Source organism: Telopea speciosissima, chromosome 2 (genome assembly GCF_018873765.1).
Source record: "Telopea speciosissima isolate NSW1024214 ecotype Mountain lineage chromosome 2, Tspe_v1, whole genome shotgun sequence".
Classification (NCBI taxonomy): Eukaryota; Viridiplantae; Streptophyta; class Magnoliopsida; order Proteales; family Proteaceae; genus Telopea; species Telopea speciosissima.
Window position 1 is genome coordinate 12,971,606 of NC_057917.1, and position 27,957 is coordinate 12,999,562.

At 41.1% G+C, this 27,957-nt stretch overlaps 1 protein-coding gene across 1 annotated transcript; it reads left to right on the forward strand.

The window, feature by feature from the left end:
- LOC122652637 (haloacid dehalogenase-like hydrolase domain-containing protein 3) lies at window positions 1-27,957 on the forward strand. Its single transcript, XM_043846429.1, has 4 exons — window positions 1-109; window positions 26,352-26,769; window positions 26,871-27,077; window positions 27,533-27,957. Exons 2-4 carry the CDS (start codon window positions 26,512-26,514, stop codon window positions 27,845-27,847), a joined length of 780 nt encoding a protein of 259 aa, XP_043702364.1. The 5' UTR covers window positions 1-109; window positions 26,352-26,511; the 3' UTR covers window positions 27,848-27,957.

Here is a 27,957-nt window from a genome sequence, read left to right on the forward strand (position 1 = left end):
AACTTAGTTTCCCCAGCGATTTGCTTATGCGTAGCTTTCTATTTCTAGTTGATTCCCCACTCCCAACCAATTTGAATGGAGCTGGAAGCCAACACAACAACTGACATTGGTTTGTGTTCTTTCTTTCACTGAAATTTCGATCAATCTCCGTGATTCATATTTCTTTCTTTGGTTTCATCGATGTCTTACTTATGGTTCTTTTATCCTGTGTGTTTCTGGTTTGATTATATGATTATATCCTCTGAAGTCTGATCATGCGTTGTTTGAATTGTTGCTTTTCTTTGCTGTAATTTTTGTTTTATTTTTGGAATAAGCAAATGTATATGCTAAATAGAACAACTACGAAACAGAGAATCCACATTATTCTATATCCCTCCCTCCCTTGTTTTCTTAGAGTCGGTCATTTATAGTGAAAATAGTCTTCGCCGATGATTTCTTGCTGTAGTTTCTGAGAAGGCCTGGAGTCTAGCTAAATAGTTGGTAAATGGGGGCGTTATTGACCTCGTTGAGAAAGTTTTGCCTGCCGTTTGATCCGTTCCCGTTTGAAGAATTCCCCCGGTGACCTCATTTATAGTTTTGCTTTTTCCGAAGTTCTTGGTTCAAGAAATCTGAAGTCAAATGATTCCTCATTTTTACTGTTTGCAAATGTTGGTCTCTTGGTGTTTATGATTGGTGAGTGAGATTTCATTATATGATCAAGCCATCAAGGGAGTTTGTGCGACTCCATTTATTCAACATCTATGAGTAATCGGGATGGGTAAGATGCATTTCATTAATCGTTTTCTGTGCATGATAGGGTGCATTTTACTGCTAAATAACAGGGCTGTGGTTCTTTATTGGGTAGAAAGAAGTGAGTTTGAAAATAACCCACATTAAATTGCATAGATCTTCTTGAAAGCAAACATTTCTTGTAGATGCTTCCTTTTGCTCATATATTTTATACTACATTTCTGATTTGAGTGAAAATAAATCCATGAGAAAGAAGGGGATCACAACAATAACTGGTTGCAGTTAGAAAGCTTTTACATTTCCTTAACATTTTTCTTGACTGTTTGCTTGCTTATATCTATACATACTAGCAAATTTGCAAGTATAGGAGTTTGTTAGGTGGTTAAAAGAGAAACTGTCTAGAATAAATTAAATGCATTCCAATTAATAATAATGAATTTGATTTGCAAAATGTATCAATTAACATACTTATTTTGATATTATGATTCATACGTGATATCAGTTCAAGCATATACTAAATTAAGTTTAACAAAAGAGAGAACAACCATTAGATCAACAATATAACTAATGGGGGATTCCTATATCATAATCATGACTTTTTACTTCGATATGAAATAATATAACAATAACTGTTGCAAAATGATTGAACATCCCTAGTCATTGCTATTTGTTTCGATAATGAAATAATATAGCAATAACCCTTGCAAAAGGATAAAAGAATCCTTTAATGGTAAAAGAGCACCTCTTGTGCTTATATTTGGAAGATACCAAAATAATAAAAAAAGACCCTAAGGACAAAATTATAAATTGCAATTGAAACATTTTCGTAATTTGGTCTACAATCAAATGCGATAAATAAAACTGCCTGTATTCTTGTCTCTCATCTGGTCAGCATAGAATCTGTACTTTCGGATCTTACTTGTCTTTTCTTTCATTTTCATTTGGTTCACATTAGGCACCTGGGCTCTCTTGTACCTCTCCTCTTAAGTCAAAGAACAGGGATCCAATGATTATTAAATTCTCTAAAGTAGCAACGAAGAATAATAATTGTTAGAATGTCCTAATTTATTGAATCTAGGGTGGAAAAACTCCCTAGAATATGTTTACAATACAAATTAAGAGAATGAAGGTGTTGCAAATTGTGCAATGATTTTAGTAATGTATTACTAATTTTTTAAGAACAATAATTGGTCCAAATTCATGTCACATAAGATATTGCCCTATTGACCTGATAACGTAAAGAACAAGAAAACAATCAAGAAAACAACATATTATGAAGACCTTAAGGAGGAAAACTGAATTAAACAAAAATTGGAATATACATTGGATAAAGTTTAAATTAAGGGTCCTTCTAGGCATCACTATGCCTAGTGAAGTTGTTCACTTTCACTATGACTTTTTACCCTCATAAATGCTTTTTCTGAGTTGGAGTGAAGTGGCAATTCTTGTAAAATCACTTTTAAAGGATCACTGTACCAAATCCCTTTCCTCTTTTCTCTCTGTCTCTGACTTCTTGTCTCCCCTCCCTCGTTCCGTCCTCTGCTTGCATCTCTCTCTCTCTCTCCCCCACAGCACCCCTTCCCTGCCACCTGTTGTGTCCCCTGCCCCGACCCACCCTACATAGAAAATATCCTTGTGAGGGAGTCTGGGAAGTTGTAGGATTACCATAGGTGAGAGAAATTTTCCCATGTTTTTAAGGATGTTCCATTTGTTCAAGTAAACTGGAGTGTGGAATTAACCCATAGCCAGGGTAACGGGGCAAGACCACCTAAGCAAACAGGTCATTGGGAAGGCAGTAGGTATGGAGTCACTTAACAGCTCCTACCTACTGCCAAGTTTCTGTGGTGCTTGTCTCTGAATTTGTTATTCTGCTATTTTAATATAGCTTAATGTTCTTGATTAAGTTGTGCTATTGCAACCATCAGGTTGCTGGTTCAAAACATGGAAACAGCCTCTCCGCAAAGTGGGGTAAGGCTGCGTACATTTGCCCCTCCCAGACCCTGCAGTAGCAGGAGCCTTGTTCACTGGGATGCTCTTTTTTTTAATGTTCTTGATGACCAAAAGCATAGGAAGACTTGATGGTCGGACAAGATATAACCAATTTAGAAATGTTAAGGCTCCTTCCTAGATTAGCCCTTCGAGCCAACTTACACCCGCATTTTTCTCCGTTACAACATTTATTCATTATTCTCTGCAATTATGACCATAGATATTGGAGTCTTGGTTTTTGTTTTGAAACATTAATCCCTGAAACCAATGACAAGTGTGGGGCGGGACAGGGCAGCGGGTGCAACAAGTTGTGGGGGAAGGGGGTGCTGCAGGGAGTAGAAGAGACAGAGAGAGGGCGGGGGAGGGGGAGGGATGGCAGTGGGAGAGCCAGAGGGTAGAGAGAGAGGAAAGAGATTTGGTACAATGATCATGCAGCAATAGCAAAAACTATATTGGTCTTCATTCTCTACACTTTGTTTAACAAGTGATTGAAATATTCTTGTATATTGCGTGTGTTGTAGGGCTGCATAAGCCAACGCATACACAATGTACAGATTGCAAAGGAAGTCACTTAACATGAAAAATAAAAAATAAGTAGAAAGAAGCCTGAAGCCTTGATTTCACCAATCCTTCTCTGTTAATGGATTTACCTTGTAAAATGAGAATCAGAACATAGAAGGATCAGCAATTGGAAACAACATATGAAGATCTTTATGTAGGTTTGGACAAATAAAACCACAAAAGAATAAGAGATAGAAACAACCAAGCTTCCATTGTCACGAAGATTGTATTAAGGAAGGATATTTCACCTTAATCTCATACCTATTTGAAGCATGGTACAAAATTTCACGATATATCGCCGAAATTTCGGTAATTTCGACACTACCGAGACGAGATGGGCTTCCGAAATGAAAAAAGTTCAAATTTCGTAGAAATTTCAGTATATTTTGGTATATTTCGTAGAAATACTGTGTATTGAGCAGTATATTTCGGTAAATTTTGGTATGTTTCGGTAAATTTCGTAGAAATACTTTGTGTATTGAGAATTGAACTATTGACTACTATGAAGTTTATAAGTTATGACTTATGTACTTATAACTTTATGAGTTTAAACTAAAGGCTACATTTGACTTTATTTTTGTTTCATTACTTTGTTTAAATTTCTTATTATGTCTTTTAGTACTTAAACAATATGTATTTAACTATTTTATACATCAGGGTCCGACCGTATATAGTTAATCAAGGGTGCAAACCCAAAACACCCCTTTGAGTTCATTGTTTTTGCAATATGAAGGTTTAAATGTGTTTATTTAGCTTAAATAAGGGTGTACATGAAGTATCAGGCCTTAATATGGCCAAAAACCCATCGAGATGGAGTGCCGAAATATGGCAGAAAAAATACCATATTTCGGCGAAATTTCGGTATATTTCAGATATCTCGGTAGGCCCGAGATACTGATATATCGCAAGATATTGAACTATGATTTGAAAACATTAATGAGTAGTGAAGAATGTTACGAATGTAAATAAAAAGTTCAACTCAAAAAATGAGAAAGATTGTGTAGAATTTATTAGAGAAAGCAACTCCATGGATTTAAGATGTTGTACTAGGGAAAGAGAACTTTTAGAAGAAAAGTGATAGGAATGTCTACAAAGAATTCTACTCTAGTGAGAAAGAGTTATATTTTTCATATTTAAAGTAAGCCATATAGGAAGCCAAGAAAATATAGTGGGATGTAAAATAGATGTGGAAAAAAAACTAAATACGTAGATAGAAGTGGGAATGAGAGGTACTGGATATGGTGTGTGTGCGTGCATGTGTGTAAGGGAAGGTAGTATCTTAGGCGTCAAAGCGTCCCCTAGGCGTCGCCTAGGTGCCGCTTAGGCGTCCAGGCTGAAATTCTGGGCTCCAGCAAGCTGTTGCCTTATTGTTCAGAGCACTTTGGCGTCAGTAACACATGCTCACCCCTACGACTCTACCTCCCCATCCCGATAAGGAGAAAACAACAATAGAAACACTGCCGCTGCCACCACTAACGCCATAGCAGCAGTAGCAGCAGCGTAACAAGTAGAAGAAGATGAAGATGGAAGGAGGGGGGAGGAGGAAGAACAAGAAGATAGAAGAATTAATAGTGTCAGCCACAACAATTGCCACCGACGAAGAGAAGTTGCAGTGGCCACCGCCACCGCCACGCCATCATCATGATCATAAAAGAAAAAAAAAAGAAGAAGAAAAAGGAGGGAGCGTACCTGTTTGAGTTCCAGTGTTGCTGTCACTCCCTTTAACGTTGTTGAAGCTTCGTCGAGAACAGGCAGCCACAGAGCTGCGATTCTTTCAACGTTGTGCATAGAGCATGTTTCCAGGAGGACGAGTTGTTTTTGCTCCGCTATTCCCCCTGGTCCCCTGCTTCTAGGATCCATCAACATCGAGAATGCCCTCAACTCCCCCCTTCTTTAATAATATATTTGTTTATCTTATTTTATTTTAATTCGCTCAAACCCCCTTCTTTAATTCGTATTTGTGGTAGAATCCATCGAGAATGCCCTCAACCCTCTTTCTTTAATAAGATATTTGTTTTGATGCAGGACAAACCCTAGGAGCTAAGGAATCCTGCAATAGGACAGGATCACAGGTGTAACACCCTAGTAAGGACTTAATGCAAGGGCTGGAATTTGCACAACACCACATTCAACATTAGACATAAATAACAGAATTTACTAATGACAGTTATCAACATAAATCAAATGAATAAACACCATAGGTCTTAGGAATCAATTCTAGCAACATATATGGCTAGTTCCACAAAGCTAGGTAAGAAGATTCATGGCATTGCATTCAAAGATTCAGTAGACATGCATGACGGTCCACATAAGATAATAAGCCATTAATTAGAAGCTCTAGGAATATATTATATTGCCAAAACAATACAGCCAATGTAAAATAAAACTGTTTCAGGTTTGAAAAGAGTGGGAAATCATGCAAACAGGATTAAAATAAAAATTCTGTTTCAAGATTTAAAGAAGGGATGGGTTGTAGAGGTTGGTTTGGGGGTTAAGGTTTCAAGATAAAACCCTGGGAATGGGACTGGGGTGGCTAGAGATAGGGTTAGGATGGGAACAAGGATTTTCGGTTGAGAGGGAGATGGAGGGGAATGGCAATAATGGGCTGGAGTGTTTCAGCTGCAAGGGACAGAAGGGGGTAAGGGGATTCACGACAGCAGCGGGGGGCGGGGGGGAGGGAAAGAAGTCACGACTGCAGGGAAGGGGAGGGAAAGGGATTTCGGTAGCAGGGGAATAAAGGGAGAGGAGAAAGGAGAGCCGTGGGGAAAGGGGAAGAAAGAAAGAGAAAGTGATAAGAGAGAAGGAGTCGTACCTTGAGTGAGGGAGAAGGAGAACCGTGGACAGGGGGAGGGAGAGAGAGCTTCACGCAGAAACTTCATTCTTCATTCCTTTTATTCGATTCAATGTCTCAATACAACTTAGATAAAGACTAAACATGTAAATACCTGAAATACCCCTAACCTAATTAAAACCAAAAGAAACAACCAAAGTACCCAAAGTGCCCTCACATAAGTTATAAAGGCTGAAACTAAAGTGCAGAATTAAACAAATAAAAATACGAAAATGCCCTTCACTTATTCAACCTAAATACTAAAAAGAAAATGACATAAATAGCCCTAGATTTCTAAACAGCCCCGTGCTAGCCTGTAGCCTCAGAAATCATCATCGATCCACAACAACTGGTTCCGTGGAAGTAGTCTCCTACGCCTCTGGTAGTGGTGCACAAAGGGCCTTTGGTAATGGTGCAACATGATGTCCCCATCAATCCTGCCCGCTCGCGAAGAATTCACCTCTGGTGAATGAAAACTCTGGGAGAGCTTAAGGAGGTTGGGATCAATGCTCTGGAAGTCATCAAATGGAATCCAAGAATTGTTGCTCGCCGGTCTTCCGCTCCACTATACAAGGAACTCTCGTCTCCCCCCTTGGGTGGTGGATATGACTCTCTCATCAAGTACATCTTCAATCTCTTTAGGCCTGGTGATGCAGAACTATCACCAAACTGAGCTTCTTTTATTAGGAATAAGTCTAGGGTTGGGATATATATTTATGTTGGGCCTTTGATCCCAAGGGTTTTCTATGTAATATGCCACTTTAATAGGCCTGGAATAGGGGTATATAGGTTGCATACGGGATTAGCCCAATACTTAGTCTTATTTTTATGTTTTTAATTGAACCGGTTTAAAATTGGTTGCATCCAATTGGTTCAATTGGGTCAATTTAAGTTATTTAGTTAGATGTCTTTTAAGTTTTAACTTAAGTTAGTAGGGTTAAATAGGTCTTTTACTGTTTTAAGTTGTACTAGGTTTTGGCTGTTAGCCTATTTTATAAATAGTCAAATCGTGGGAGGCTCCCCCACAGATTATTTGAATTAAAAAATAGAATTTGCTGTTGCCGATTGCTGCTGCTGTTGCTCCTTGGAGTGTTTGCCTTGTGGTTCTATCAAGGAAGAAAGGCAGGTGGATCTCCTGTGACTCCTTGTGCAGTGACGGCCGGGAGGATCCTTATCTGAAGGTGGTTCTATCCTTCAACCAGTCAAAGCTTGCTGCCAGTGGAATCTCCAGTAAGTTAGACACCCAATTTCTTCTTCTAACCCTCTAATCCTGTCCCTCAATCGACCTCCTTTATTTTTGGTCTGAATCCCATAAACCCTAACTCCATTAAACCGTAGATCTTACTGCCCAGCCATATTTAACCATTAGAATTACTTCAAATTCAAACCATAGCCTCTCCTTAACAGCCCCTATACTCGACCCAAGCTGCTGCCCCTATTTGTCTTTTAAAACCCTAAATTTGACTAATTTCTAAAACCCAAAACCCGAAATCTTAACCTTAAAATTCTGGAATTTGAATTTTTATTCAAATCTTGTTCAAACCTACATTAATAGCTTCTCCTAGACCTGCCCATCAATACCCTATAAGATTCATCTCCATATTCATAAACCTAACCCTAGAAAAGTGGCAGGTAGGGTAGGGCTATGCTGGAATGTCGAAAGGGGAGTCGTCCAATGCATCTGGGTTTGGTGAAGGTGTGGTATCTGGGCCATGATAGGGAGCAAGGTCTTCAACATGAATATATTACTAATCCCCATATCAGCTGGAAAATCAATCACATATGCACTGGCACCAATCCTCTTGATTACCTTGAATGGGCCTGCCCCACGAGCATGGAGCTTGCTCGCTCTTCCTCTAACAGACCTAGCTGGATGGATCCGGACCATTACCATGTCGCCTTCTTTGAACTCCTACAGCCAACGGTGAACATCTGCATAAGATTTATACTGATCATTGCTAGTAGCAATCCGTTGTCTTATCTCTGCATGCAAATCATGTAAGCGCTGTGCAAAAGACTCGGCTGACTCGCTAACTCTAGAACTGACTAGTGCAGGGGTAAGATCTATGGGTGCTTTAGGCTGTATGCCGAAGCATATTTTAAAGGGAGACAGACTAGTCGACCGGTTCTTGGACATGTTATAGGCAAACTCAGCATGAGACAGGACACGATCCCAAGTACCTAGACTCTCACCTACGAGACATCGAAGAAGGTTACCAAGACTCCTATTAACAACCTCAGTCTGACCATCGGTCTGACGGTGGAATGCAGACGAAGACTAGAGCTTAGTACCCAACATGTGCCACAGAGTTTGCCAAAAGTGGCTAGTGAACTTGACATCTCTGTCAGACGCTATAGTGAGAGGGAGCCCATGATATTTGAAGACATTATGAAAGAAGAATCTTGCCACCGCAGAAGCATCAGATGTCTTCGAGCATGGAATGAAATGGGCCATCTTTGAGAATCGATCTACGAGCACAAAGATCGAGTCATTGCCTCTCGCAGTTTTGGGCAGACCGAGCACGAAATCCATGCTAAGGTCCTGCCATGGGGCATGGGGCACAGGTAAAGGAGTGTAAAGGCCCGTGATCTGTTTCTGTTGTTTCGCAGTCTGACAAGTACGACACTGGCGAACAACTCTTGCCATATCTCTTTGTAGGCCAGGCCAATAGAATCGGTCCTCAACAAGGGGAATGGTCTTGTCTTGACCAAAATGGCCAGTAACTCCCCCGCTATGCAATTCCCAGATCAGATTATCCCTCAGTGAAGTCCTGGGAATGCAAAGGCGGCTCCCTTTGAACAGGAACCCGTCCCTCAGAATATAATCAAGATGAGGCACCGGAGGGTCCTCGCTGAGGGAAGTAAAAACTCCTCCAAAATCAGGACAAGTAGGGTACTGGTTCTTCATCCGATCAAAACCAACAACTTGCACACTCAGACTGTACAGGAGGGACTTCACACGGCCAGATGCATTGTAAAGCTTTAGTAAAGCATTGACTGGACTCAAGGCATCGACGACTTTGTTCTCCACCCCAGGCTTGTGCCTAAGCACAAAAGTATACTTCTGTAGAAATTCAACCCACTTGGCATGTCTGGGGTTTAGTTTCTTTTGGGAGCTCAGATATCGTAGGGCTTAATGATCGGAAAGTAGGATGAATACCTGTGGTAGCAAATAGTATCGCCAATAGCGTAAAGCGTGGACTATTGCATAAAATTCCTTGTCTTACACCTAGTATCGTTGCTTGGCTTCATTCAGTTTCTCACTGAAGTAAGCAATGGGGTGTGCTTCTTGACTAGGGACACCTCCTATTCCGACCCCTGATGCATCACAGGTTACTTAAAAAACCTTGGAGAAATCAGGTAAACGCAGGACTGGGGATTCTATAATTGATTTCTTAATCTCCTAGAAGTCCAATGAAGCACTCTTAGTCCTCTTGAACTCCCCTTTTTTGATGCAATCTGTAATGGGAGCCATGATGGAACTAAACCTGTAAATGAACTGCCTATAGAAAGTGGCTAAACCATGGAAACTTCGTACCTCATGAATGCTTGTTGGTTCAGGCCACTTTACTATCGCCTTAACTTTCTCGGGGTCGGCTGACACTCCATTTGCCGGTATGACAAAACCCAAGAAAATCACCTAGTCGCTCAGAAAGGTACATTTCTTAAGATTAGCATAAAGCTTCTCCTTCAGAAGGATTTGGAAAACCTGACTCAGTTGATCAAGGTGAGCTTCCTTGGTCTTGCTGTAGATAAGAATATCATCGAAGTAGACCACAAGAAACTTCCCCATGAATGGTCGCAACACCTCCGTCATAATCCTCATGAAGGTACTGGGGGCGTTTGACAGACCAAATGGCATGACTAGCCATTCATAAAGACCGTCATTTGTTTTAAAGGCGGTCTTCCACTCATCCCCCGGTCTAAGCCTAATCTGGTGGTACCCACTCTTCAAGTCAATCTTGGAAAAGATCGTAGCGCCGACCATCATATCAAGCATGTTGTCAAGCCTAGGTATGGGAAACCTATACTTAACGGTAATTTTATTGATGGCCCTGCTATCCACACACATACGCCACGTACTATCTTTCTTTGGCGTGAGCAAGACGGGCACCGCATATGGGCTAAGACTCTCTCGAATGAAGCCCTTTTGGAGCAGCTCATCTACTTGCCTTTTTAGTTCGGCATACTCCTTGGGGTTCATACGGTAGTGAGGTAAATTTGGCAGGGAGGAGCCTGGCACTAGATCGATAGCGTGCTGAATGTCACGCATAGTTGGTAACTCGTCCGGTAACTCCTCAGGGAACAGCTGCTCAAATTTCCTCAACAGAGGTTGTACTTCTTTAGGTGACTCAGTGAGTAGGTGTGATAAATCTGTATTACTCTGTATGGCAACCAAAGTATAAACACCCCCTTTGATTCTTTGCACTCATTTTTAAATTGCTTCTGACTTAAGATGTTGAGTGTCTTCTTGGGGGTTTGTTTGGAAGTACTACCTTTATTCTCTGGAGCTTTCATCTCCTTAGGGGTGTTAGGGTTTAATCGAATTTTCTTCCTGTTGACTTTGAACACACAGGTGTTGGACCTTCCATAATTAGTGAAATCTCTATTATATAGCCAAGGTCTCCCTAGGATGATATGGGCGACATCCATATCTAGGACATCACACCATACTCTGTTCTCATAGCCTGCAGAGTGTAAGGGGACTAAACACCTCAATGTAATGGGAATAGTGGACTGATCAACCCACGCAATCTTATAAGGCTTTGGGTGAGCCTCAGGTTTAAGCCCCATTCTGGACACAACATTTTGGGCAACCACATTCATGTAGCTCCCATTGTCGATGGCGACACGACACTTTTTACCCTGGTGGCAAGTATAGGTAATGAAAATATTGGTTCGCCGCCAGTCATCGCTGCCCTTGGGTTGTGAGACCATGCAACGCACAACACCCATACGAAAGGTGTCAACTACCTCAAGCTGATCGTCGGGTAGGGTCTGTGGGACCATGCATCGCACAACTCCTAACCTAGAGGTGTCGGTCTCCTCATCAACCTCCTCATCAGAAATGAACTCATTGGGATTATGATCGTCTAGTCACCATCCTGATCATCACCCTGACCATATTCCTCAAGATTCCCCGCATAGAGATTACGGGTGGGCACTCTCTAGCAGCGTGTCTTATACCTTGACACATAAAACACCGTATTTGACCTCCTGCTGATGGTTTTGCTCCCAAGATACCCTTGTCTTTGTTGTCAAACTATTTTGATGGGTTATTGGGAGGTTTAGAGGGGTTTGTAGAAGACTGTGGAGGTCTCCTGAAGCTCGAGTCTCCTGTCGAGAAACTCTTCTTCAGGTGAAAGGATCTCATGGACTTTTCAATCTCTAAAGCTGTTCTAAAGGCTTGGGGAACACCACGCACCAAGTGGGGTGCCATGTGTAATTGGATCTCCGAATGGAGTCCAGTCAAGAACCTAGACAATGTCTGCTCCCAATCCTCACGGGTATTGCTCCTAATCTTTACTCATTGAATTTAGCCATGTACTCCGTCACAGATAGCTTACCTTGCCTCAAGGAATTCATGTAATTTAGGAGTTGCAGCCTATAGGTAATAGGCATGAACTCCCCTTTGAGCCTTTCCTACATCTCAACCCAAGTAGACACCGGCTCCAGACCTTGATCATGTTCCCGGTAATCAAGTTCAATCCAAAAGTCCCGTGCGGCTCCCGTTAACTTCATCTTAGCAAACCTGAAACGGATTTCTTCAGACATACCATAAAAATCAAAGTACCGGTCCATTTACCTGATCTAGTCAAGCAGGACTTTGGCATCGATCTGGCCATCGTAGGAGGGTGCATCTACCTTCACCAGTCTCCTGACATCGAATCCTCTATCATATGGCTCAAAGTTTTCATCATCCCTGTGTGGGGCATAGTTTCTCTGAGCACGATGCCCACGGGGAGCATGACCTCTACCCCTGCCTCTACCATGACCATTTCCTAGTACAGGAACCTCTAATCTGCCTTAAGCCTCAGAGTAGGCATCATCATGTTCATCGTGGTTTGGCTGCCTGTCGGTGCGTGGGACTGATGTTTCCACAACAGTAAGCCTCTTCGTAAGGATGTGGAGGTTCTGCTCGAGGGTACGGAGGTTATCGGTTTGAGATTCTCTGCTCGCACGTAGCTTGGCTTGAATGTCCCTAATTAGTGCTTCAAAGTTGGGGGGCCATAGGTTGATATGACCTACCACTCCGAGTGGTCATGCACGGGAAGACATGGGAGATCCTAAGACACTTTGTTCCGAGAAAGAAATAAAAGAAAGCTAGACTTCTAAACCATGCTCTGATACCAGGTTGATGCAGGACAAACCCTAGGAGCTAAGGAATCCCGCAATAGGACAGGATCACAGGTGTAACACCCTAGTAAGGACGGAATTTACTAATGGCAATTATCAACATAAATCAAATGAATAAACACCATAGGTCTTAGGAATCAATTCTAGCAACATCTATGGTTAGTTCCACAAAGCTAGGTAAGAAGATTCATAGCATTGCATTCAAAGATTCAGTAGGCATGCGTGACAGTCCACATAAGATAATAAGCCACTAATTAGAAGCACTAGGAATATATGTAATGCCAAAACAATACAGCCAATGTAAAATAAAACTGTTTCAGGTCTGAAAAGAGTGGGAAATCATGCAAACATGATTAAAATAAAAATTCTGTTTCAAGGTTTAAAGAAGGGATGGGTTGTAGAGGTTGGTTTGGGTGTTAAGGTTTCAAGATAAAACCCTGGGAATGGGACTGGGGTGGCTAGAGATAGGGTTAGGATGGGAACAAGGATTTTCGGTTGAGAGGGAGATGGAGGGGAATGGCAATAATGGGCTGGAGTGTTTCAGCCGCAAGGGACTGAGGGGGGAAAGGGGATTCACGACAGTAGTAGGGGGGGGGGGGGAAAGGGAATCACGAACAGCAGCAGGGGGGGGGAAGAAGTCACGACAGCAGGGAAGGGGAGGGAAAGGGATTTTGGTAGCAGGGGAATGAAGGGAGAGGAGAAAGGAGAGCTGTGGGGAAAGGGGAAGAAAGAAAGAGAAAGAGATAAGAGAGAGAGGGAGTCGTACCTTGAGTGAGGGAGAAGGAGAACCGTAGACAGGGGAGGGAGAGAGAGCTTCACGCAGAAACTTCATTCTTCATTCCTTTTATTCGATTCAATGTCTCAATACAACTTAAATAAAGTCTAAACATGTAAATACCTGAAATACCCCTAACCTAATTGAAACCAAAAGAAACAACCAAAGTACCCAAAGTAACCTCACATAAGTTATAAAGGCTGAAACTAAAGTGCAGAATTAAACAAATAAAAATACGAAAATGCCCTTCACTTATTCAACCTAAATACTAAAAAGAAAATGACAAAAATAGCCCTAGATGGTCTAAACAGCCCCGTGCTAGCTTGTAGCTTCTGAAATCATCATCGAACCACAACAATTGGTTCCGTGGAAGTAGTCTCCTACGCCTTTGGTAGTGGTGCACAAAGGGCCTCTGGTAATGGTGCGGCATGATGTCCTCATCATGTTTATCTTATTTTAATATAGTTATATTTTATTTTATTATAACCAAAAGGATCAAGAGTATAAGTAAGGCTTCTAAAGTCTTTTTGGACATTTTAAGATTGAGATGATGACAAATCTTATGAGAATACCTTAATAAATACTAAAGTGCAGGCACCTTGGCTCCTAAGCGCTTAGCTGGCCCTCGAATGCCTTGGATTGCCTAGCGCTTTGACAACTATGGTTAGATTGTGTTGAATAATGTAAACCAGAATACCGTGGGGGTATTCTGGTCACTTTGTTGTTTATTTTATGTTTCTTATGTTTTTATGCACTGCTTAGCTATGTCGGCTATGGCAGGGGTATAATTGTCACTATAATGTAATTTTTGAAGTTATAAATATATGGCTTGGCTGATCACATCGATCATTCAAGCATTCTCCATATTTCTGGTTTTGTTAACATGGTATCAGAGCCATCTTCTCTGATCTAGGTTTTCAAAACCTCCCCCCTCCATTTTTTCTTCTCTTCCACCCTTCTCTATCGATTTTCTTTTCTCTTCTTCTTCCTACTCCTTTGGTTCTCTCCATTCTTTAAGGGCATCACTAATGAGGTGATCACATTATGATCTAGTTGCTGCCCTCCATCCCACCTCACCATATATGCCATAATTAAAGTTCGATAGCTGCTGTTTTTATTACCTGCGATTTTTTGGATTGCTCCTCTTTTTTGGAAATCAACCCTATTGACTTGGGAGATTGATTGTTCACCTTTGGAGCACTGCCGGCAGACCTCTGGACAGCATCTATCATCACTACTTCATCAGTTATTGAAGCTCTTCAAGTTCCAGCCTTCTTCTCCCTTACATCGATCTCAACTGTCAGGGTTTTGAAAAACCCTGACACTATATCGATCTTAGGGTTTGGGGAGATTTTTTGAGGGAAGATTCCCTTGTTATATTGCTGCATTCGACCTATTTTTCAGCCACATCTGCTGCAGTTTTTGAAGATCATATTTCTTCAAATTTTTTGGATCGATCTTTACTTGGTTGAATCATGGCTGACTCCGAGATGACTACTGCTACTTCAGGAGGAGATGGTCAGACTAGGAATGACTTTCTTCCCTATGCTGCTACCATTAAGCTTGATGGTACAAACTATTTAATTTGGGCCAGATCATTATCCTTGACCGTGGCTGGTAGGGGACTCACTGGCCATCTTACTGGCACCACCAAACAGCCTACTGAAGAAGGTGCTGCTCGTACTAAATGGCTGCCAACGATGCTATGGTGATGTCCTTTGTTCTGAATTCTATGACCACTGACCTCTCTAGTCAGTATCTCCTCCTTGACACTGCTACTTAGATATCGACTGCTGTCAAGGGAACTTATGGTCGTTCAGGTAGTGGTGCTCAGGTTTATGAAATCCGGAAGACACTCCGAAACACTACTCAGAAGGAGAGGTTTGTCACTAAATACTATGCTGCCCTCAAGTGTTTATGGCAGCAATTGGATCACTATGCTCAGTTTCAGCCTACTACTACTGCTGACATTACTGCCTATCACTCTTATGTGGATCAGTTTCGGGTCTATGATTTTCTGGCTGGCCTCAATGATGATTATGATCCTATTCGGGTGCAAGTTCTTGGTCGGGTTCCTTTCCCCACTTTAGAGGAGACCTTTTCTTATGTTCACAGTGAAGAGACACATAGGGCTGCTATAATGATTACTCCCAAAGTTGAGAGATCAGCCTTACAGGCTACTGGCTCCACACCAGATCCTTCTTCTGACAGTGTTGCTGCTACTGCTACAACCAAAGAGCCTGTGAAGTGTGATCATTGCCATAAACCATATCACACTAAGGCTTAGTGTTGGAAATTACATGGGAAGCCTGTTGATTTTGAGGCCAGACGTGGTCGTGCTAAGTCTAAAAACAAAGCCAATCACACTGAAAGTGTCGCTCCAGCTCCCACTGCTGACATTGGTTTCTCCCAGGAAGAACTTCAAGCTCTCCGGCGTTTGTTGAACACATCTGCTGCCTCTACTATATCTACTGCCAATTCAGGTTCCTTCTTTGCCCGTGCAGGTATTTCCTTTGCTGGTCATTGTGCATCAGTAGTCTTCACTCCTTGGATTATAGACTCCGGTGCTACTGATCACATGACAGGTTCTTCCAGCCTCTTTAATACTTATTTTCCTGCTTCTGGCAAAGATAAAGTTAAAATTGCTGATGGGTCCCTCTCCTCCATCTCAGGGAAAGGTTCCCTTGGATGTTCTCCTTCTTTTACACTGTCATCAGTGTTGCATATTCTCAAGTTTACCACTAATCTTCTTTCCATTAGTAGTATCACCAAATCTCTAAATTATAAAGCAACATTTTTTCCCACTCATCGTGTTTTTCAGGAACTGGAATCGGGGAAGACGATTGGATCGGGTAAAGGGCATGGCAGATTGTACCTGCTTGATGGAGACCCTGCATCCACCCAGGCTTTACCTTCTAGGCTCTGTCACCCGGCATCTTTCTCTTCTGAATTACACAAATGGCACTCTAGACTAGGACATCCCCCTTTAGGTACTTTATCCACTTTATTTCCAGCATTAGTTAAAGATTGTAATAAGGAAGATTTTTTTTGTGAGCCTTGTGTCTTGGCTAAATGGACACGTTTAAATTATGCCATTTCTAATAAAAGAATCTTCCTTATTTCATGTTGTTCATACTGATGTGTGGGGTCCTAGTAGAAAAGTTTTTCTTTCTGGTTATCGGTGGTATGTAACTTTTATTGACTGCTATTCTAGGTTCACTTGGGTCTATCTTATGCACAAAAAAAATGAAGGTTTTTCATGTTTTCAGCATTTTCACCAGCTGGTTAAGACCCAATTTAAAGCCACTCTTCAAATTTTAAGGAGTGACAATGGGACAGAGTATATGGAAGGTCAGTTCCAAAAATACCTTGCTGCCCATGGAATCCTCCATCAGACCAACTGTGTTGATACTCCAGCCCAAAATGGTGTAGCTGAGAGGAAAAACCGCCACCTCTTGGAGGTAGCTAGAGCTCTTCTGTTTGCTCGCAATGTCCCTTCCCTTTATTGGGGGGATGCTGTCCTTACTGTAGCCTATTTAATTAATAAGCTGCCCAGTTGGGTTCTTCATTCTAGACCCCCTGTTGAGCTCTTACTTGGCTCTTCTTCCTTTATTGTTCCCCCTAAGGTATTTGGCTGCGTTTGTTATGCCAAGGATACAAGGTCCCCTGGTAAACTTGAATCACGTAGTCTCCGCTGCATTTTCTTAGGTTACTCTGCTACACAGAAGGGGTACAAATGTTATTACCCTCCATCCTGCCGGACTTTGGTCAGCATGGATGTCGTTTTTCATGAGAGTGTTTCGTATTATGTGTCCCCACCTCTTCAGGGGGAGAGTGTTAGTGAAGATGTGCTGACTATAGACTCTCCACCTCCACTCCAGTCTGTTTACAATGAGTCTGTACCAGTTCGGCCTGCTCCTAGTACTCCCCCTGAGTCAGGGGGAGAGGTCCCTATACAGGGGGAGACTATCTCTATTCAGGGGGAGCAACTACCCCAGTCCTGATTCCTGTCCAGAGGACTATTAGTGAATTTCAGAGGAGGATTGATGACACTACTGTGAAGACCTATGCAAGGAAACATAAGCAGGTTCAATCAACTGTTGATCCAGTACCCATCCAATTGCCGAACCCGGATCCAGAACCTGCCTCTCCACCTGGTAATGTTCCTTCTCCTGAGTTACCTATTGCTCTTCGCAAAGGTGTCAAGACTTGCACTCAGCATCCCATATCTCATGTTGTTTCTTATGACTCCCTTTCCCCATCCTTTCGTGCTTTTGTTTCTTCACTTTCTTCTGTTCGTATTCCTAACAATTGGCAAGAAGCTCTATCAGATGGAAAGTGGAAGGCAGCAATGATGGAAGAAATGGAGGCCTTGAAAAAAAATAATACATGGGAGCTTGTGGTTCTTCCACCTGGGAAGAAAACTGTTGGATGTAAATAGGTGTTTGTGGTGAAACAGAAGGTGGATGGCACTGTAGATAGGTGTAAGGCACGACTCGTGGCCAAGGGGTTCACTCAGACATACAACATTGATTATCAGACCTTTGCACCTGTTGCGAAGCTAAATACTGTTCGTGTGTTATTACTTATTATCCTATGCAGTCAACCTTGGATGAGATTTGCAACAGCTAGATGTAAAAAATGCCTTCCTAAATGGAGCACTGGATGAGGAGGTGTATATGGACATTCCACTAGGGTTCTCTTGTGACAAAAACCAAGGAAAAGTGTGTAGACTGAAGCGTGCACTATATGGGCTGAAGCAGTCACCTTGAGCATGGTTTGGCTGGTTTCACAAGGCCATGATTTCTGTGGGCTATAAGCAGAGTAATGCTAATCACACACTCTTTATAAAGAGGGTTGGTGAAAAACTCACTGTTCTTATAGTCTACGTTGATGTTACTGGCAATGATGGTTATGAGATTAGATTGTTGAAGACCTACCTTGGACAAGAATTTGAGATTAAAGATCGAGGGAAACTAAGATACTTTCTTGGGATTGAGGTGGCCAGATCTTCTAAAGGTATTTTTCTCTCCCAAAGGAAGTATGTCCTAGACTTACTGGCTGAAACCGGGTTGTTAGGCTACCATCCTTCAGATACTCCTATGGATCCTACTGTTCGGCTCAAGGAAAAAGAGGATGAGCTTGTTGATAAAGGCCGGTACCAAAGACTTGTAGGGAAGCTGATTTATCTCTCACACACTCGTCCTGACATTGCTGTTGCCATGAGTACTGTGAATCTGTTTATGCATGATCCCTACTCTTCTCATATGGAGGCTGTTCTTCGTATCTTGCACTATCTGAAGTCAGCTCCTGGAAAAGGCATTCTTCTGTCTGCACATGGTCACCTACGGATAGAGGCATGCACTGATGATGATTGGGTAGGTTCAGCGGATCGCAAGTCTATCTCTGGGTATTGCTCCTTTGTAGGTGGAAAATCTTGTCACGTGGTGTAGCAAGAAGCAGAATGTAGTTGCTCATTCTAGTGCCGAAGCTGAGTTTCGAGCTATGGCACAAGGTATTTGTGAGTTACTCTGGCTCAAAGGTTGCTACAAGATCTTGGTGTCCCTATTCGTCCTCCTATGATGTTGTACTGTGACAACAAGGCTGCAATCAGCATAGCACACAACCTAGTATAGCATGATCGTACCAAGCATGTTGAGGTGGATAGGCATTTCATCAAGGAGAAGTTAGAAGATGGGCTGATTTGTATTCCCTTTGTGACATCTGCTGATCAACTTGCTGATATCTTCACCAAGGGATTGCCTGGGAAATTATTTCATCCTAATCTAGTCAAGTTGGGCATGATCGACATCTTTGCTCCAACTTGAGGGGGAGTGTTGAATAATGTAAACCAGAATACCGTGGGGTTATTCTGGTCACTTTGGTGTTTTATTTTATGTTTCTTATGTTCTTATGTACTGCCTAGCTATGTCGGCTATGGCAGGGGTATAATTGTCACTATTATGTAATTTTTGAAGTTATAAATATATGGCTTGGTTGATCACATCGATCATTCAAGCATTCTCCATATTTCTGGTTTTGTTAACAGATTGGAATCTATATAAGTGGAAAGACGTTGACGAAATATAAGATAGTGATTAGGGATATTTAGATTGGAATCCATTTTGGAGCTCATGAAGAATGTGGGTTTAATGTATATGGAAACAAAATATAACCTTATATTCAAGTTGGAACTCATGATGAACCTGATGCTTGCAATTAGAAAAGTAGACCAATGAAAAGCATAATATGTGGAAAACAAAAAGCTGTCCAGTCAACTTGTATATGCTAATTTTCATTTTACTTACATCTATCATTGGAAAAAAAATATTCATGCTAGAATAGGAGCATATAGAAGAGATTGATTATAAATAAGAATTGGGGGACATGAGGGAGATTTACGGAGTATGAATCAAGGTGAAGCAACACACCTAATTCCTTAGGAGCCTTTCTAGTCTTGCTCTAGTCCAACACTCTCATCTCTAATATTTGAAACAGAAAACCAACATCAATGGTTAGATCATAAGATATATATCATCATCAAGCTAGAAAGAAATCATTCATTATATTTTTTATTGGTAGGCTTGCATATAAAAATGAGTACAGAAGAAAAGTAAAAGAGATTTAAAGGGAAATTAGAAATGGAGGAATCTCCAATAAAAATTAAAGCTTCTTTATCTCAACTTCCTAAAGATTGTTAGAGAGGAGAGGGTGGGGGATGTGTATGGCGAGAGGAAGATTCCATGGGAGGGATTGATTTTAGAGCATCAAACTTCTAATCTCATAGCCCGAAAACGCCCATGAAGGTATCACATATACAGTAGAGAGCATCTAGATGTTTTATTCCAAGAGGAAACTTGGAGAAGGTTATCGGGCAGAAAAGGAGCCTCGAATACTGCACAACATGAAATCACCACTAAGGAATGAGGGAGGGGGGAGTAGTAGGGAGAGAGTGAGAAGGGGGAGAGAAATGAGAGAGAGGGAGGAGGGAGGGAGAGTAATGTGAGAGAGGGTGAGTAGGGGGAGAAGGGGAGAGAGGGAGAGAGGAGTAACATGAGTGTGTATGTGAGAGAGGGAGGACGGGGAGGGAGAGTCCTGCGAGAGAGGGAGAGAAACGTGTGTGAGAGAGAGGGGGGATGGGGAGGGAGCGTCACTTGGGAGAGGGAGAGTAACGTGTGTGTGAGAGAGATAGAGGGATGAGGAGAGAAGGGAAGTAAGTGGATGAGAGGGATATAGGAAGGAATATATATGTATTTTTATAAAAGCTGGAAGTTATTTTTGTCAAGTGAAAAGTCTGCCACAAAAAGGGAGTTCGTACTGTTTATATGGTAATACAACAACTCAGCCTTATCCTAGATAAATAGGGCCGGCTACATGGATCCTTGCCCTCCAATCATCTCAATTCGAGTCATACTTGATACAAGGCCTAAGCTATCCATGTGGTTCGTCACTTCTCCTAGGGTCATTTTAGGTCTGCCTAAAGCTCTTTTAGTTCCTTCATTCTGAATCAAATCACTCCTTCGTACTAGAGCATCCAAATGCCTTTGTTGAACATGGCCATGCCACCTCAAATGACTTTCTCATAGCTTATCATGTATCCGAGCTACTCCCAAGTCAGGTCTAATATGATCATTCCTTACTTTATCCTTCCTAATTGTGCCCCCCTCATCCATCTCGACATCCTCATCTCTGCTACACTGAGTTTATCTATATGATGCTTCTAAATTGCCCAACATTCCGCGCCATACATTATAGCCGGTTGTATGATTGTCCTATAAAAATTTTCTTCAAGTTTTAAAGGAATACGTGGATTCACACAATACTCCGGACGTACATCTCCACTTTATTGATCCTATTTTAATTCTCTGTGAAAAATCATTCTTTATATCACATTCTTTGTTTATAATTGATCCCACATAGCTAAAATAATCACTTTGTGGAATCTCCCTCTCATCAATTTTCACCACCTCATGATCCGTCCTAGTGTAACTAAAGTCACACACCATATACTCTGTCTTCGTTCTACTTATCTTAAAACCTTTTAATTCTAAAGTTGATTTCCATAACTCCAACTTCGCGTCAATCCTTGCTTTTGTCGCATCCATCAAAACAATACAAACAACAACCATAACCTTATCCCAACTAAATGGGGTCGGCTACATGGATCCGATAGAGGCTATGACAGTAAAAGAAATAAGAGAAGTAAAAAGAAGAAGAACAGAAAATAAGTAAAGGAAAAAGTCAAAGCTGTAAGGAAACTCATCTTGAATATCTTTGGTTAAATCAACCATGATAAGCCCAAACAAATAAGGGCTTAAAGCTGATCTTTGATACAACCCAATTGTAATTGGGAATTCACTACCTTGATCCCCAACAGTTTTTACACTAGTCTCCGCACCATCATACATATCTTCAATTATGTCCACATATTTACTTGAAACATTTCTCTTCTCTAGTACTTGCCAGATTAACTCTTTAGTGATTCTGTCATAATCTTTTTTAGGAGACTCATGGAAAGATTTAGAGATTGCAAGAAGGATCTCTATTTATAATATATAAATATATATATATATAATTTCGTGTGTTTATGTGTGTGTATGCATGTGCATGAGACCCTTTTTGGAAGCCATTAACTAATTTTTTGTAATTTTTGGTTGCCGACAATAGGAACTCTGATCTTTACCAGTGCATTATATGTTCGGGCAAGATTATTGTAATCACTTCTCAATCCCAGATTCCCTGCCTTGCTTGCAAACTCTGCTAGTGTGGTCATAAGAGTTGATATATGAAAGAGTAAGGTAATCAAGAGACTTGTATGAGTTGTATTCCTTGCCCAAACATGTTGTATCTAGAGATGATAGCCCAACATTTCTCTTGAAAATAATACAATGACAACTCTATGCTAAATAGAAGATTATATATCTTCCGCTTGGTATCAGATCATAGTGTGGTATAACTACATAATGGCATATGTAATATGGTTCCTACTTCATACAAAATATGCATCTATTGTATATCAGTTCAACTGGTGAAGCTTGAAGTTTGATTAGGTGCTCAAGGGATGTAAGACTTGCACAGCCATATTGAATAACATGACTGAGGTTCTGATAGGTGTAAGACGTTCCTTTGAAGGTCTAGGAGCCACATTGGGAGTAACTGTACTTTTCTTTTTTAATAAATCCAGAACTGACAGAGCAAAGGAGCAAATGGTTGGTAAAAGGATTTTTGTTTTGCCAATCCTGCTGACTCACTAAACAGATTTTAAGGCGAACTGATGTAGATCAAAACCTGAAGAAGAATAGGCCAAAACACTGTTCACGATACTGTTCACGCGAACAGTGTCACATCCCCTTTATTTTGGTTTGATGAGAATATTTCTTGAAAAAATTATGGGGGCAGTCTTTTAAGTATTACTTATTCAAGTCCTTAAGTGAAGGGCAATTTTGTCATTCTTCTAAAGCTAATAAGTTGAACTGATGGGGACCAAAAGCAGGAGATTTCGGCTGCAACAATTAAGTCATCCAAGTGGGTCCCACAAGGGAGATTTGAAGAATTAAGAAGATTTAGAAGATTTTATTGAGTTTCTATTTTTATTTCAGTCCTAGTTAGAGTAGTTTCTAATTCTTAAGATTTAGTCCATGCTTAGTTTCTATTTTTGTCTTTTCTTGGGAAGCAAGTTTTTGCCCCTTTTTAATTGTAAGGCTGTTCTCAGCCACCCGGCGATTTGAATAGTTGAATGAAAAATTACTTTGCAGCAAAAGATTCTCTTGTCCAATGGCTGTGACATGAAGGGCTGGGGGCCTGGCTGAGAGAGCCAAAATCCTAGGGCTGAGAGAGCCTGGCTGGTGAGAGCCGAATCTCCTTATCCCCTTCTCTCTTCTTCTCCTATCCTCTACTACTTCTCTTATTTGATTCCCTACTGTTCCTGTTGTTGTGAGACTGCAATCAAGTGCTGCAACCTGCTACTACATCTGTGAAGATCTAGAGAGCAGCCTAGAAAAACAACTGAATCTGCTGTTGCTGTCCAGAGGCATAGAAGGTCACTTTCCTCACTTGAGACTGCATCAGTTCCTTATTCACTGCTGCTGATTCGAAGATCCTAATCTCAACACCCTTCCTCCCAACTAGGGTGAGATTTGCTGCTGTTACACACCATTAATAGATCCTTACCGTGTTGATCCTGGCTGCAATCGGTCTCTCACTGGCTTCTCCCTGGTTCGAGATTGACTTTTGCATTATTTGGTATCAAAGCCATACAATGGCCAGCAGGGAGGATAGTGTTAGGGAGCTGAAGAGGTTAATAGGTGACATGATTGATCTTAAGAAAGAAGTCCAAGAGCTTAAAGCTGATGTTTGTCCTGGCTACTGTCCACCTCCTATGAATGCTACTATGACATTGGAAGAAATTCTGCAGATGTTGGACCAATGTCTCAATGGTCCTACCAAGGAGGTCTATGTCGAAGTTGTCAAGGTACCAGAGACAATAAATTCAGCCATTGCGGGTATGGAAGCTAACCCCGATGTAAAGATTTGCGAGCCTCAGTTCGATGATTATTGGTCAGCCCTTGATGGTGACAACGATGATGACCTCTTGGATTATGATACTGAAGAGACAGCCGAGGTGATTATGGTCCCCCAACAAGAAGAACCTGTTGAGATCACCAATGCACAAGAGTTTGAAAAGGAGGAGTTCAAGCCCGCAACGGAAGATAATTCCACTCTTATGAAAATCAAGGATATCTCTGCTTATAAATCGGATCACATAGAGTTCATCCTTCCACCTGAATTCTTCCAAGAACGAGGGCCACGTCTACAAGATTTCATTCCAGACATCAAGGAACCGCCAGAGTTCTACGGCTTGAAGTTGGATGTGCACAACACAACACTCCTTCCTATTCAATTCAAAATTCGAGGTCGAATTTTTTCTAAGAAGGGGAGAGTTGATGTAGATCAAAACCTGAAGAAGAATAGGCCAAAACACTGTTCACGATACTGTTCACGCGAACAGTGTCACATCCCCTTTATTTTGGTTTGATGAGAATATTTCTTGAAAAAATTATGGGGGCAGATTAGTCTTTTAAGTATTACTTATTCAAGTCCTTAAGTGAAGGGCAATTTTGTCATTCTTCTAAAGCTAATAAGTTGAACTGATGGGGACCACAAGCTGGAGATTTCGGCTGCAACAATTAAGTCATCCAAGTGGGTCCCACAAGGGAGATTTGAAGAATTAAGAAGATTTAGAAGATTTTATTATGTTTTTATTTTTATTTCAGTCCTAGTTAGAGTAGTTTCTAATTCTTAAGATTTAGTCAATACTTAGTTTTTATTTCTGTCTTTTCTTGGGAAGCAAGTTTTTGCTCCTTTTTAATTGTAAGGCTGTTCTCAGCCACCCGACGATTTGAATAGTTGAATGAAAAAATTGCTTTGAAGCAAAAGATTCTCTTGTCCAATGGCTGTGACATGAAGGGCTGGGGGCCTGGCTGAGAGAGTCTGGCTGGTGAGAGCCGAATCTCCTTATCCCCTTCTCTCTTCTTTTCCTATCCTCTACTACTTCTCTTATTTGATTCCCTACTGTTCCTGCTGTTGTGAGACTCAAGGTACTAAAACTCGGAACTCGGTACCAACTCGGTCCCTTGAAAAATCGAGTCAAGTCGAAATCTCGCCGAGTTGGTGAATTTTTTTTTTCAACTCGGAGCCTCAACTCGGTGGGTTTTAGACCTAGTTTGGGTTTGAAACTTGGTATTAAGCCTATTTTAGGCCATTTAAACACAATGACACTATCAGATTTTGCAAAAACAAAGTCCAAATAGAAGTTATGTACCGGTCAAACTTAATTTGGTGTGCAAGAATGCTGTCAAAATCGCTCTGAATGAAAATATTTTCTTGGGCATCAAAACAAATGAATATTTTACCGCACTTTTGGTTTTTAGCAATGTTTTACCATATTATGATTTATGGAATTTTTAGATTTGAAAAAAACCCCTGCATTAGAAAGTTGAAAATTGCACCTACCGCCGAAAATCCAGTTTTTGTTCTTGAATTGGGGAGTTGACTTTTTTTCCTTTTGGAATTTTATTTTTTAATTATTTTTATTGGATTCAAATAGGGGGATATTTGCTTATTTATGAATAATATCTTAAGTAATATTTCATTTACTTGAATGATATTAGGCATAAATAAGTGTCTATCTTAGTTCCTGGCCTAAATAAGTGTTTGTATACCAAGGTTTGCATAGATAGGTGTCTGTATACCAAGATTTTCCACCAAGATCTCGAGATTTGGCACTCATATAAAGGAGTTTGGGTCGAGATTCTCGAGATCTCGGTCAAGTTGTTGCACTTTTGCAACTCGTGTGCCAACTCGTCTCGGTTTCTCAAAAAACCAAGAAACTCGCCGAGATCTCGAACTATGGTGAGACTGCAATCAAGTGCTGCAACCTGCTACTACATCTGTGAAGATCTAGAGAGCATCCTAAAAAAACAACTGAATCTGCTGTTGCTGTCCAGAGGCAAAGAAGGTCACTTTCCTCACTTGCGACTGCATCAGTTCCTTATTCACTGCTGCTGATTCGAAGATCCTAATCTCAGCACCCTTCCTCCCAACTAGGGTGAGATTTGCTGCTGTTACACACCATTAATAGATCCTTACCGTGTTGATCCTGGCTGCAATCGGTCTCTCGCTGGTTTCTCCCTGGTTCGAGATTGACTTTTGCATTAGGAACAGTAAGAAAAGAATGAGATAATTCACCCATCAATTGAGGTGTCAATCTTCTCAATATGCATTTTACTTTCTCTTTTACTGCATATTGAAAAATGACCTAGCTTCATGATGAACTGAGAATTGATGAAGCAAAGGGGCATTTGCAACTTGCAAGAATCCTATCTGCGATGAGTGAGATATTTTGTTGCACCTGTAGTTGTCTTTAATGTTGATTTGCAGTGGGACTAAGATGTTTGTTACCTTCTTTGTCCACTAAAGGCATAATATTGTTATTGATGTAATTTACTTCCTTGCCATACTTGAACTTACTGATATATGCACTAGCTTGCTTCTGATCGATTTCTGCTGAAAAATAACCTCGTATGTCTCATATTTGGAGTTGTGAAGTAGGCTTATGAAAGCATCTCCTGGATCTATTTATGTAGCTCAGCTAACCAGAAGACCTGACTGTGTTGTAAGAATCTCCTTCGACATTTATCATAAGAGAGATATAATCACTGGAGAAATATTTTAAATCATTCCAAGAAGCAGCAGGAGTGTTTTTCCAAAAATGGCGTTACTGTCAAAGTTACGCTGCATCACTGTAGATGTCACCGGCACACTTCTGGCTTACAAAGGGGAACTTGGCGATTACTACTGCATGGCAGCCAAAGCTGTTGGATTGCCTTGTCCAGATTACAAGCGCATGCATGAGGGCTTCAAAGCGGCATACACTGACATGACAAAAAAATATCCTTGCTTTGGTCATGCAGCAAAAATGCCGAACATTGTCTGGTGGAAAACATGTGTGAAAGATTCCTTCATCAGGGTAAGATATTTGACAATCCCCTGGATCATTGTGCTCAGGTATTTTCTTATCAGACCCTTTCTCAGCATATCTATGAAATTGAGATCTGGTTTTGCTGACAGGCAGGGTATGATTATGATGAGGAGACATTTGAGAAGGTTTTCAGGCGCATATTTTCAGTTTTTGGATCCTCTGCACCTTATACTGTCTTCCAGGACTCCCAGCCATTCCTAAGATGGGCACGTGAACAAGGGATCATTGTTGGGATTGTCAGCAATGCTGAATATCGGTATCAGGATGTCATTCTTCCCGCATTGGGTCTGAACAAGGTAATAGGATGTGGTTTTGCAACACATTAGGTCTTCTGAAATCAACTGTGTCAATTTGAGTCAGTTATATTTCAAGTTCAACTTGACCCAAACTTGATATAGGTTTGAGAGTTGACAGATTCTTGAAATGATTCATTGAGTGAATGTGAAAACCTGATCAACTTGAAAATATCATTTAGTTAAACTGAATAATTAAGAAATTTCTTTGGCATGGATTTTTGCTTTTATATCCCTTCTGTCAGTGATTTAAAGGCTTAAAAAACCTTCTGTCCCATCTATGTGTAACTTTTTCCAATGGCTAAGCACCATCATGTTCAAGAATAGCATGTGATTAACCTGCCTTCCTACTTGAGTTTAGGGCTTAAGAATACTGATACAGCAGTTAGCTCTTATTCATGCCTTCCTGTCATTGCGGTATCCTGAGAAGTTTCATTTGTATGGTATTTGCTCATCAGGGATCAGAGTGGGACTTTGGTGTGTTTTCTGGTCTTGAAGGTGTGGAAAAGCCAGACCCGAGAATCTATGAAATTGCACTGGAAAAAGCAGGAAATATTGCACCAGAAGAGGCCTTGCACATTGGGGACAGCATGCGTAAGGATTATCTTCCAGCAAAGAGTGTGGGAATGCATGCATTGCTGCTGGATAGATTTAAGTCAACTGATGCTGACAGTTGGAGGAAATCTGGTGCCATTGTGCTTCCTGACTTAGTGGCTGCACAAGCTTGGCTTACATCAGAGGAGAAACCTCATTGCGAGTCTCTCTATCCTTAAGATGGTACATCTTTGAAGGATGAACTCAAGATCACAAATACTAGTCAGTGTCTTGCTCCAAAATGTTCACAAAAAGTTACCTTAAATAGTAGTTCTCCATCCCCGTACAC

Bases quoted from the DNA above. Each gene is read 5' to 3' on its own strand.
- LOC122652637 (XM_043846429.1), top strand. From the start codon at position 26,512: ATGGCGTTACTGTCAAAGTTACGCTGCATCACTGTAGATGTCACCGGC. The intron at 26,770-26,870 runs GTAAGATATTTG...TTTTGCTGACAG, and splicing joins TGAAAGATTCCTTCATCAGG to GCAGGGTATGATTATGATGA. The intron at 27,078-27,532 runs GTAATAGGATGT...TTTGCTCATCAG, and splicing joins CCGCATTGGGTCTGAACAAG to GGATCAGAGTGGGACTTTGG.